The sequence below is a fragment of the Hydractinia symbiolongicarpus genome, chromosome 1 (genome assembly GCF_029227915.1).
Source record: "Hydractinia symbiolongicarpus strain clone_291-10 chromosome 1, HSymV2.1, whole genome shotgun sequence".
NCBI classification, from domain to species: Eukaryota; Metazoa; Cnidaria; class Hydrozoa; order Anthoathecata; family Hydractiniidae; genus Hydractinia; species Hydractinia symbiolongicarpus.
Window position 1 is genome coordinate 15,617,001 of NC_079875.1, and position 13,868 is coordinate 15,630,868.

The window sequence follows — 13,868 nt, forward strand, 5'->3', positions numbered from 1 at the left end:
CCTTAAGTCAACATCGACCGGTTTTGCAACAAAGCTATATAGTATAATTTTTAACTTTCCGCGATTGCGTCTAACCCTGATATTTAATCTTGCGAGGGCCGGAGTCATATAGCCATCAAGGTATAATTGGGGCAAAGAGACCTGCCAATACAAAGAAAACAGATAAATTATTTGTTTAATTACCTGAAGTTGGTTCGTCAAGAAAAATTACACTTGGTAGATCCAACAACTGCAATGCGATACATAATCTTCTTTTCTAAAGATAAGATTGCATTGAGGGGATAAATTTATTCCCAGGGTCCGCTGACTTTTTTACAGGTCATAAGGACGCAGTTGTGAGCGAAGACCAACGACGAAACAGATTAACTTCACAACATTGCTGCCATGTTTGTTTAGTGCTGTTGTTATGTGAACACAAAACATGATTGCGTTGTGCACACCACTTAAGTAAGAAGAAACCTGTTTTGTCCGGACAATAGTGTTTATAATGTAGTTTTACAAAGCCATATCATACCTGACCTCCACTCAAACCGCCACCTCCGTCGTTACCGCCCACCACAACATCAGCTACGTCAAATAAACCGCACTGTAAAATAATACGTGGATGTCTGTTAAGACATAGAAGTTGATTAACCTTTGAGATATTTTCAGTACTTTTAACAAAATTTTAGACGCAAACAATTTATACTATGGAATGTTGAAATTAAATCTGCCAGTGAACACAAAGTGTCTTGTGTTGCAAGCGTGGTCAGTCTTACATCACCAACGTAAGTCATTGACCATCTTGTTTCTATGCGTGAGTAAAACCATGTACCCTAAAGATTTGGTATTGATTAAGAGGAATTTCCCGATATTGACCAATCAATTAAAGAACAAGAGCATTTAGGGACAACACTTGATCGAAGAAAATTAATTTGCGATTTAGCGTTTTCCATTTCAACATTCTTACTTGTTTTTTTTATGTACTGGTCGTTGTAAAGTTATTTATCATTCAAACTGGTAACGTTTTTCAGGTCATGGCAAATATCAGAGCATTTGACAACGCAAAGTTTAAATTGATCGATAATCAGGTAGAAAGTTTAAAATTCTTTTGTGTCAGTATGTTTGGATTTTAGTATAATATGAAAATATGGATATCACTTTAGAATGATTTAAAAATTTGTCAAAAATCTCCCAGTTTTATCACATCTTTTCACGTTTTAACAAAACCAGACATTAACTAGGGTGAAGGTCCACGGGTTTGTCCGTCAGCGTAATGTATTACTCTGCAGGGGCTTTCTTGGAATAAAAATGCGCACGGCTGTTTTGAACACACAAAATACGGGAACGGGTATCAATAAAGGAGGTATAGACTTCAGATAGCCCCACAAACGGGATTGATGATATGGTGATTTAAATCATATATCTTTTTTATTCTTTTAGCGCAATATACATTATCTTATCTAAAGACGAAGAAATAAATTTAAAATAAAATAAAAGATTTACCTGCCCAAGCACCTGTTCAACCCTCCACATTTTATCCTGCACTTTCATCTTCATGGGTAACCTCATCATAGCTGTGTATGTTAAGTTTTGTCGAACTGTAAGTTCCTCGTGGTAGGGTGTTGCTAACTGCAGAACGTAACCGCTATTCTTTATAAACCAATCCCGCGTTTCTTCCGCGGGCAACCCGTTGATAAAAATGTTATCCTGTAAAAAGTGAAATTCAAACTAGCTTTTGATCTATCTAATCATAAAACACGAGGTATTGTCTGTTTTATTCACCTCTTCTCTATGATGATCTATATTTCGAAGTAGAAATTGTGTTTTTTGATGTAGAAGATATTTGGAACGGCTGTTGTGCGAGATGTTTCGCTATGGAGGCATGCTTAGGCAGTAAGTGTACGTTGATCAAAAAATAAAAGAGCTTGTTTAGAATAACTAACTTGTTTACCATATGTTTATATCTTCCTTTTTTGCTAGTGGAACACACATAGAAAACTAGGCTATTTTGCTGCTTATAAAAAAAGAGAAGTCAATATTTTGCTGGAGCAACAAGACACAGACAGACACCATGCTTAAGTGGCCATATTTAGCCGTCCCCTTAGTAGGAACAGATACAAATTTCTTCCAAACCTCTGCTTCCTTGTTATGTTTTCTTGCTGTTAACAAATCCAACAAAGTTGTTTTTCCTGACCCACTGGGACCCATAATCGCAACAAGTTGACCTGGATTAAAGTACGCTGTAATGCCGCTAATAATTTTTTTACCGGGTGAATGAAAACTCTTTCGTCTTATATGCGTCAGAGAAAGTCTCCTCTGTCGCATGGCAGGTTCTGCTCGTTTCAATGTACCGATAATCTCGGCCTGTGATTGGTTAACTATGTCATATTCCAACATGGTGCAAGAGATGCCAACACTGCTATGCGGTGGGCATGTGGGCAAACATTTAATTTTATCCAACCCTTCTACACTGTCGTAATTCGAACATAAATACAAGGCTTGAGTGGTCTTTAATTGGTGATGTTGTATCATCCAGGCTATTTTTGTTACTAAGCAACCAGCAAATATAAACAATATGATAAAAATTAATAAAATTCGTTTCCAATTCTTCCAACCAGATTTGTATATGTTGAAATGGATAACCTGGGGACAGGTTGGATTACATTGAGCATGTGAGCAACTGTCTGTTATACGCAAGTTAGAAATTGCATCTCTGCTTTTATTAGTTTTGTTCTGTAAAATATCATGCCATTTTAGTACGACGTTTTCAAGAGACTGACCCTTTACTGAGATTAGCTTTAGATTGTCATCTGAAACAGTGTGTTCAAAGTGTATGGAATCGAAATTTAGTTCAATTTTAGCGTTGTATACGGTTTCCCATAGTGACGATGATGCAATGTAGCCATGTTGAAAGCACGACAATAGGAGATAGTGAAAGTTCGGATACGATTGCACGATTTCGAGAGAATGTAACATGTGCCCACCGTATGCATGCACACGTGTTAAAATTTCTTTTGTTTTAAATATATTTGCATAATTAGAAGTGCGATCACGTGACAAAAGACGGTCAAATAGGATGTAAACATCGTATTTGCTTGAAATAACCAGTATCTCTACACTCGTTGGTATGTACGACTGGCTAAGCAAGCAAGAAACTGAAAAACAACATGGATAACTCCAACGAACATCTCGACAGCTAGTATGTCTCGCTATACCAGATTGTTTTAAAAATACGGTATTGGACCTACTGCTAAAGTAATGATCAAAGTTTAGAAACCATGATGAATCTAAAATAATTGAAAGTTGTGTATTTTTTAGTTTTATCTGCAACTGTTTTATATGATTTATAGCTCCAATACCTCCAGCACTGGTCCCCGCTATCGTCACGTAGGTTGACTTGTTTAAGCCAATAGCTATTGCTTCGTTAATCACAGATTCGAATATAACTGCTCCACGAAAAAGATAAGGAGTCACATTTGTTGAGTTTGCTAGTTTGTTATTTCTTTGAGAACTATTCCCGAGCCATAAGTCGCTACTACAATATGGTATAATAATTTTGCTGTAGTCAGCATATATTTCGGTCGACATTAAACTCCTTGTTTGAATTCTATCAGGATAACTCTTTGAGCTCATGAAGTATGGAGTCCTTTTATACCTTTCTTCACACTCTTTAGTACTCGAGCAACCTCCACCACCTTCAACATAGATTATCCATTTTAAACTATCCTTTTTATGATGGAGATAATATATTCCAGGAGTACCATCGTTGCACACAGCTCCAATATCTGAAGCTCCAAAGATCGTGCGCTTGTTCAAATCTTCGGAAGAAATTGTCATGCACAGGAGAATATTCACAATTTCAAAAAACAGCAAAGTGTACATCATGCTTCTATCACTGTATTCTTGGTAAGGTATCATTTACACGGAACATGTTTAGCGATTGTTGTTTAATTTTTGGGATGCCTACTTAGAAAAAAAACATGGATAATTTGACAAAAGTAACGGTAAAACAAAGAAAGTAAGCTACCTTCTTATGTCCAAACAAGTAATGACAGTGTGACATTCACAGATAACAAACAAAATAAAGAGGAGATGCTATTTTTTCTACAGCCAGAAAATGCCAGGAAATAACTATACGCAGAGCCATAGGGGCCTGGGGGGGAGATTCACGTCCCACAAAGCATTTTTGTGGATCGTGGTTAAAAGTGAAACAGACTTGTGCAAAAGAAGCGTTTTTACCCAAACTAAAAGGGTAGAATCTCAAAATTCCCCCTTGTCTTTCTGAAAAAAGAGCATTTGAGTGTCAGCTACGACTCTGCTTCTTTCAACTTTATTGGAAAATTGGTTAAGGACATTTATTAAGCATTTTTAATCAGTATTTGTTTTAGTAAACCCAATGAAGACTGTAGCACAGAATCAAACACCTTTGTAGACAACATGGTTTCTTTTAGTCTCAACACAGCCCTTCTACTTCCCTAACTACAACGTCTGAGTAAAATTTTGTTTAGATGCACATAAATCTAGTTTCATTGGTTGTTTTTGTGCCACTTTCTTAGCCTTTGCAGTCATCTTTTACAACTGCCTTCGCTTGCCTTTGCTTTTTTAAAGAAATAGACCAATCATCCTCGTAAAAAAACTCTACGATTTTAACCTAATATCTTATTTATACTATCGATCGTCTTGCTTATAAATGTCCCTTAATTTGTTCCGTACCTATCCCACATTAAGTTTGTTTACAGAGCTGAATACCCTGAATTAAAAAACCAGCAAGTATATATGAAAAAAAAGTATCAATAAATTGACATGTAAAACTATCCATGTCCTTACTAGCCATAAACAAAATACTAAACAACAACAACGACAAAAAGTACCTCAAATTTAATATTATCTTCGTTAATATGACCGTTCATGAAATGATCGCGTGTAGATACGCATTGCCATAGTAACACCGGTGGATAATTGCTGATGCAGATCAAATTAAAAGTGATGGTCTTTTTATTACATCACTAACCACGAAAATTAGCTCACTTAACTAATAAATTAAACCGGATAACTCGCTAAGTTGCTTTTTAGTCTATATTTTAAAGTCACAGCGCACCGGTAGTAATAGAAAAAAAAGAAAAAATGCCCAGCCGGACATATATAAATACACACATATATATATATATATAAATGCAAATAATTTAATTTTACAAAGTTTATCATGTTTAAAGATTATTTATATTTTTTTGTAGAAATTAAAAGCTGATTTTTTAAAGCTGTTGTTTCATCAACAAAGAGAGTTAGCTACTCCAACAGAAAAATTCCTAAACACCCAAAGTTAAAGTATCAATGTTTTGTGGTAGTGTCACCAATCCAATATGCTATACTTGACTATTTCCTTAATTGAAGTTAAATTTACTTCAGCACCATTAGTTACCCCTGATTATCAAATCACGCCTCCGACATATTTACCTTTCATGCAATAAATAGTGCTTTTTTAAAAATCACTACTTGTGGTCGTAATATCAAAAAAAACTTACGAAGCTGTCACTCAAAATCAATCCAGTGATACCTTATCCTTCCTTTTCAGCATAAAAGGAAACTTTTACTCACTAGGAGAGATTGTTATCTTTGTGCGAATCAAATTAGAAGGCCAATATTCGTGATTTCCTTTACGTCAGATTTTCCAGATTACCACAATGCAAAAATTCCCGCAATTTGTCTTAAGAATTATGGGAAAATCTTTACGAAATAAATGTCTAAAATGTCTTATATTTTTACCACCATAAATAGAGGCTTTAAAAGGTGAACTTTAGCATTCATGAGACAACTGTTGTCAAACCTACTTTCACAATGCCAAAGTTTGCTGATAAAGATTGCCAGCATTTAAGCGTCGTCATTCTAAACATTTTGATCAATGTTGTATGTTAAGATATGAGCAACAGAGAAGCTTTTTACAGAGAAGATCTGGCAGATACACCTAGTAATAGAAATGTACTATATATATAATACATTTCTATTGCTAGGTGTATCTGCCAGATGTTCTCTGTAAAAAGCTTTTCTGTTGCTCATATCTTAACATACAACATTGATAAAAATGTTTAGAATGACGACGCTTAAATTGCGAGACAGTGACATCATATGTAAGTTATGTGAAAGAAAAATGTTAACAAATAAAATGAGAAGTCTAATTAGTGTGTGTATGAACTATAGCAAAAAAAAAAACAGTAATACCTCTTATAGGAGTTTATCGGTAAAGAATAAGCCTGGAAAAATAGGGAAAGAGAAATAGGTGAGATGGATAGTACATATCTATATGCAGAATCAAATGATCAATACAAATCATAACATTCCAGCTCTGTAAACACACATATTAAAAACCCAATCGCCAGTAAACTTGGAAAAGCAGATAACAATAATAACAACATCAGCAACAACAACAACAATCACAATAGCAAAAACAACAACAACAACAACTACAACAACATTGTCAATACCATGTAACAAATGGTATTATTCTTCCAGTCTGTGCGTCAACTAACAGAATAACTCAGCAACTCTTCCTTGTTGTTTGGACGACAAATCAAACTTTTAAAACTTTACGAACAACCCTCTATTCCTTCATGTTAAGGCAGTAAAAAACACATCTGTGTAAAGCAAAATTGTCAGGACGTATTATCAAAACAACGAATTTAATATCTTGCACCATACGCAATTAAATCAAAAATTCTAACAATGTATAAAATATTGGGAGCTAATTATAAACTCGTGCTCAAAAGCGACTTCATTTCTTCTCATTTTGAGCATCGCAAAATAAACTTTTAGAATAACAACTGTACAATGTATGACACAACAAAGTTTAGATCTTCTAATAAAAAAGTTTGTTAAACTTTCAGACATTAAAATATACATTGTAATGACTTAATACCTCCTTTATTATTATCTCTAAACAACAAAGTTACGTAGATTGCAATGCCTTATTCATAATTCTTCAGGGGGTTACGTTGCATATTTTGTTATTAATTGCTACCACTTTACTGTAAACGAACTGATTGATGTTTTAATTGAAACCAATCATGTTACGGTCACGCATTAAATGTTTATTTTTAGGAGAGGGATTGATTTTATCAGGTGGATTTATCGTTTTTTTGTTTTGTTTTATTCTCCGTTCGTATAGATTCTTTTTCATACTTTATATTCGAATATTTCGAAAACAATATAGAAGTGGCTATAATATGTCCAGGAAGCAAAGATAAGATAGTTAGCCAACAAAAAGGGAATAAAAACAAATAAACAAACAAACAAAACAAACAAAAAACAAACAAACGCATGGTGTTGCTTTATCAAAATAAACAAACGAACGAACGAACGAACGAACGAACGAACGAACGAACGAACGAACGAACGAACGAACGAACGAACGAACGAACGAACGAACGAACGAACGAACGAACGAACGAACGAACGAACGAACGAACGAACGAACGAACGAACGAACGAACGAACGAACGAACGAACGAACGAACGAACGAACGAACGAACGAACGAACGAACGAACGAACGAACGAACGAACGAACGAACGAACGAACGAACGAACGAACGAACGAACGAACGAACGAACGAACGAACGAACGAACGAACGAACGAACGAACGAACGAACGAACGAACGAACGAACGAACGAACCAAAACATAAAACAAGATTGCACAAACAATAAACACTAGAGAACAAGAATGTATTTATACTTATTTATAGAAGATATTAAGCCCAATCTTGTCTATTTCAGCGCATCAAATCGCATTGAAGATGTGCGCCACTTATCAACATATGGTAAGTTTGTTAACGGGATTAACGTGTACGTGATTCGATCATGTCATTATAACATAAGCTAATTGTGCCAATATGTATGAAAGAATGGAAGATTTTGTATGGGCATACATTTTTTTGTGGGTCAACTCTAAATCCGTTGCTTAGTGGGTGGCTATGAAATATCTGACGTCACAAACGTACCCTAAACGAATAAAATGAATTACGTGAACAAAGTATATGAAGCTTTAGTGCATTCATTTTTTATTTCTATGTTTTATACCTATTTATTCTTATATTTTGTTGTATTTTTTTCGTTCTGATTACCTCTTGGGTAAATCTTTTATGTGTACTGGTGTCATATTGGTATGAAGTGTTTCAGTATGAATGTGTTTGAGTTTAAAAAAACGTACTCTCACAGTTAGCCAGCCGAACAAGAATAATTTTTTTACCACCAGGAAATCGGAGTAATTAAGGTGGGAACAATTATCCCGGGTCGCAAACAAATTTTCTGCGGTCAGAATACTTACTCCGCTTTATGATTGGTTACTTCTATTATTCTTTGCTCACGTAATCATTATCGGGAAAACCTTCTTTTATGTTTTGAGACAGAAAGGTCTCACTCACCCAAGCAAACATGATGACACGTCCTCTATTTTTTAGAGGGTAAGATGTGATCACATTCGCTTTATGCTTATTGGTTGATTTGAATTCGCGGTTTGCTCTGAAGAATTATTTTACATTAATTGGTGGGTTTGATTTTAGGGTTTTGCTGTGACACATTTGCTCGCGGCTAATCTTATGTGCGAGAGAAACTGATTTTAATATCCTCGAAGAAAGATAGTTAGGCTAGCCTTTACTATAACACTTTTATTTCTATTTTTTGTAGCTATTAATCCATGTTTTGTTTTTGCTTTTTTTCATTATTGTTCTACTACCTCTTGAGTGAATCTCAACATGTAGCAGTAGGCAAGAGTTTTAAAATGACCACTTTCAATTTTTGTGTGTCTTTTATACAAACAAGAGCTTGGGCTCAACAACTTCAACTGGGCTTATCATATTATATTTAAAACAAACATTCCGTTCACTCTCCCTAATAACAAGTCCATCTACAAATTTTTTTTCTGTTATCAGTCTAATAATCTCCAGAGGTTAGTATTTTTTATTTCCTTTCTATAGTACACGAGGATAATAGTAAAATTCGTGCTGAGATGACATCGCGTTATTATTATTTATCCATTGTTATTATTTTTTTTTATATTCAATAAGAAAAGGAGAAATGTAAATGACTATATATTTTTCGGTTTAAATGCGTATACTTTAATGGCTTTTTATAAGCTGGTGTCAATGTTATTGCTGCTTACATGGCGTTCTAGTGGCGTACTTTTGTTGACTGCGTGTATTTTTATTAAGATACCCAACTAAATGTACGTTTTTGCTTTGTATCCGAAAATAACGGTGTTACGTTTAAGACGAAGGTTTAACTTCAGATCCTCTCTGATCAGCTTTAATAGATTTAATAACTACCTACATACATTGACATTTTTCGCCGTCTTGTAAAAAACCCTGGGGAAGAGGGTACTACATACATTTTTTACATAACTTTTTTTCATTCTAGCTGAGTGCGTTTATATCTCAATCCCTGTTCCTTGGTCACATACTAAGTAACGCAACTAAAGTTTTTTTTTTGGTATTGAACAAATGCTATGTAGATCTTCTACAAAATACGAAGGATTACCTTACGGTAATGAGTTGCTTAGGGTAACAAAGATTTCAAAGTGATACAAGAATCTATAAAGAGCTGTTAAGAGTTTTATAAGAAACAGCAGTTGCCTTTTGTTATCCCCTGTTAAAGTCTAAAACCTTTTCAGATGTTAAAATAATATACGCCTTATTCAAATTCAGTTCTTATATTTAAATCTCATTCTAATACAGATCCATGTTTACCTGGCCTCGTTCATGTGCACAATATTTTGGACTAGCACTGTCGGTAAACTGCAATGAATAAAAAGCGGACCAGATTTCGATTCAAACTGGTAAGGTCTTGTTTATCATCTAAAATGGGTATGGAATTGCTTTGCGTTTTCAGTGAACACAAGTCAGTGGCCCGTGGATAAATCCACGGGTTCGCCTGTCTTTTATTTACCTAATTTCGCGTTATGGTACTGTGGCACCATTTTGCGAAGAGACAGACAGACGACGGCTATTATTAAAGAGACTAGTCGTTAGCCCGTGAAAAAATCAACGGGTTCGCCCGTCCTTTATGTATCGCATTTCGTGTTTGCGTAACAGGACGCGGCTTTCGCGGACACACAGACGACGGCTATTATTCAAAGGACTATATAGCTTAGATTAACTTATAAAGCAATAAGCAGTCTCACACTATTATCTAAATTTTTACGCATGCGTACAAAAATCTTAATAATCCAAGAAAGATAGTACAATTAAGTGTCATATAAAATTTCCGCTCAAACATCTGTCTAACAGCTCACAAAAGTCATATTATTATTACTGTTGTCACTAGAGAAATTATTTGATTACTTACCGGAGTTGTTGTAGACTGTAATGATGTTGGTGTTTTCTTTGGACCTTAACTTTTTTCACTTTTGTTAAGCAAACTAGAAAAGATTAGAACGAAAACACTTCAGAACCGTCTACCAGCTAATTTTAAGACCTGTTAAGGACTTTGAGATTTAGAAAAGGAAACCAAGTTGATATAAGCAACAATTTATCTCATTTATAGCTGCAAAGACCTAATCCTAACCGTCCGCTGGAACAATTAATAAATTAGTTATGACAAGTACAAAATGCGTGCGTTCTCATAGCGACTTGTTGGGGCAATCTCAACCTCGTTCCCAGGGTATTTTGCCTTGTTGATAGCGGCGAAAATTGTTGGCCACTCCGTAATAACGGCTCAGGGGCCACAAGACCCTGGGGACGAGGTTGGGGGAATCTCTTTGTGTAGAAATTTGTTATTGACTATTTCAGTACCAAATGGAAGGAAAACACAGACACCTATTGTGCATGCGCAGTAATAGCGCACGCAAAAAAAATGGCGTTCAATTTCTCATGAAACTAGATTTTTTCGCAACATTGTAGTGTCGCCGTTTCGGAGTAGTTTTCTTTTATATTAAGAGTACCATAAAGGACATTTTGTTAGAGCACGAGTGTAATACCAGGGGACAGGGAAAACAGATGTGTGTAATACCGTGCAGAATTGTCACGTAACTCGATTTCTTTCGACATTGATGTAGAGAGTGTCATTTCCGACGTTTCGGAAGTTTGTTTCTATATTCTGCAGTAATAGTGGGCATGTTGTCATAGCTCGGATGTTTGATGTGTTGAGGTGCGCATACAAGTAGAATCTACAGAAAACATGTGAAAAGATGTGAAAAAAAACCCTTTAAATGTTGTTGCTTTATTATAGTTTGGTCATTCGCAACTGTCCGTTTTGTTGTTGTTTTTACTGCTGTTGCTACTGCTTTTTAGTCGGCAAAGGAACAAAATCACCATAATGAACAAAATCAGATAAATCATCAATAGTAAACCATCTTACCTAAGTATTTTGCTGAAAGTGTCATTAGTTTTATCAAATTTATCAAAAAATACAGACAGATGCAATTTTGCTTGATCCCTTTATCTCAACATAGCGCCGTTATAATTCTATGATAACATCTTTATATACTCCTTCGTAATCCATGTTCATACTAAGCCGTTGTTTACATTAACATACAGGGCCGACGATAGAACTTTTGAATTAGGGGCCAAAAAATCTTGGGCGCCAAAAAACTTAAACCCTCTATAGATGATCTCTTCTATAGATGATCTCTCATTTAGACTTACAGAAGTAACAGCGCTGCAATTTCTCAAATAATTACGAACTTCACATCCTTAATACAACACAATGTGTGGCGGAGCGGGAAAAAATCGAAACACCAAGTTTATGGAATGATACTTCTTATAAAACACACTTGTAGCTTTTCCCCAGGATTCTCTTTAGAGAAATTTCTTGCTAAAAATATCTAATCATATTGAAAAGATGTTCTGTTTTTATTCTGATGTATGTGTTGAAATACTGGTCTGGGAGAGTTTTAAAAACGATAAGTGTCGACTTGAAGTTTTGAAACATGTGTTGATTTTTGATTTTAATGGCGAATACAAATTCGTCGTCGCTAAGGTTAGGTTGCCTTATCGTGGTCATCGTAATCTCAAGGGTTAAACGAAACAAGTTTTCTAGGTTTCACTTATTCATAAGATTCGTAGGACAATTTATTCCGTTCTCTTCAACAATGGCAGTTAAAAGATCGACATCGTCCCCAGTCTCTTATTTATTGACACGCTAAAGGCATACCTACCATGATAGAAAATGATTTATAAGTTCGTCACGAGGTGAAAAAATTGTCTTGAAATGACGTATGAATTTTTGTGAATTTTATTGATCTAGTAGACCAACCTCTTCCCCAAGCTTGTTTGTTTTTAGTAGCACTTTATAATAATTCCGGCAAACAAGGTAAAGAGCACAACGCTTGCAGGTACCCCTAAATACACTTTTTATTGATGTTTTCCGCTTAAGGAAAGCGCTTTTTGGAGGGAAACTAACCGAAATAACCGAAAAACAATATATCGAAAAAACATCTTCCAACAGAAATCAAAATTTCATTGATAATTACTTTTGATAACCATATTCGTAAAAAATGAAAAAGGTGCTTTTTTAAATTGGCCTCTGCTGCGATTTTTCGTGCTTGGGAGCAAATGAAAGTTTATTGAGGATTTTCGTAAAGTGAATTTTCCACAATCTAGTAACTCTGTTTCATGTAATGCACAGGTCTCCCGAAGAGCGAATGTTTTCGTTCACACGCGCATTAAATAGAGAAAGCCAACGCTTGCATCTCCTAATTTTGGATACCTACTAGTGGCTTTGTGGTAGAGCGTTCGCCTGCAATGTAGAAAATCTCGGAATCAAATCCCGACCGAGACATGCCAAAGGCAATAAAGTGTGAAGTTCTGTTAACTTTCAGTACGAGAATAGGGTTAATATCTCAGACCGTTGTCTAGTTGGGCTGCTGTTGTGCTTGCACGCCTTTCATGGCTTAAAGCGGCGTTTTAAATGTACCAGGAACCGCTTTGCAGAAGCCTCATCAGCGAAGGATCCATTAGGAACTGAAGAGGCTATCCTGTGTAAATAATAATAATAAAAGACGTAAAAAAAAAGAGCAGAAACAAACCAACAAAAACTTATGTAGTAATCGGTATGTAGTGGTTGGTAGAAAATATTGGTCACCGAGCCCAGATTTTGTCTTTCTTTGCCAACCTTTTTACCGGTAAGGTATACGGACTATACCATCATATTATCAATCTCCAAGTGTTTGCTAATCCTGACCACAATTAAGTGATTAACTAGGATTAAAATATTTAAAAGTAACACGTGCGCTACCCCCGTGACATGAAAATCATCTTAATGCCTCGATCACGTTTTGCTAGCTTTTTACAAAGTATTGGATTAAGATTAAAAATTAAGATTTATCGAGAATCAAATGAACGTCATAATATAGGATTTGTCATTCACAAAGTGAGATCCGCCATGATGCTTTATTAGTAATGTTTGGATAATCGAGACAAATTTCAAAAATTTGGTCACCGTAATATTTTTGTTACGTATTTAATATTTTAGGTGGCCATAAGTAAAAAAAGTGTTTATAATATGACAAATTTTAACACCAAAGCTAAACAATAAATTGATTTAGAAAGATTAATTTCAAGGAGATTTTTTTTCCTTTTCTTGCAACTTTCAAGTAGATTCTAATTCCAGGAGTTTCCAAAAAACAGTGACCACGCCATACTAAACGTACTTAACGCAAATGGCACTATATTGGATGCAAATGGCACTATATTGGATGCACATGGCACTATATTGGATGCAAGTGGCACTATATTGGATGCAAGAGGCACTATATTGGATGCAAGTGACACTATATTGGATGCACATGACACTATAATGGATGCAAATGGCACTATATTGGATGCACATGGCACTATATTGGATGCAAGTGGCACTATATTGGATGCATTGGATGCAAGTGACACTATAATGGATGCA

General features: G+C 35.3%; 1 protein-coding gene across 1 annotated transcript in view; it reads right to left on the reverse strand.

The window, feature by feature from the left end:
• The window catches only part of LOC130642373 (uncharacterized), a 15,525-nt gene extending 10,513 nt beyond the window's left edge, over positions 1 to 5,012 (reverse strand). Inside the window, exons 1-4 of the mRNA XM_057449462.1 lie at positions 2,116 to 5,012; positions 1,486 to 1,689; positions 515 to 586; positions 184 to 256 (exon numbers count right to left, since the gene is read on the reverse strand). Of these exons, the coding sequence (XP_057305445.1) occupies positions 184 to 256; positions 515 to 586; positions 1,486 to 1,689; positions 2,116 to 3,900 (2,134 nt within the window). The 5' untranslated portion in view covers positions 3,901 to 5,012. The remainder of the gene's footprint in view (positions 1 to 183; positions 257 to 514; positions 587 to 1,485; positions 1,690 to 2,115) is intronic.
• Between the last annotated feature and the right edge of the window lie 8,856 nt (positions 5,013 to 13,868).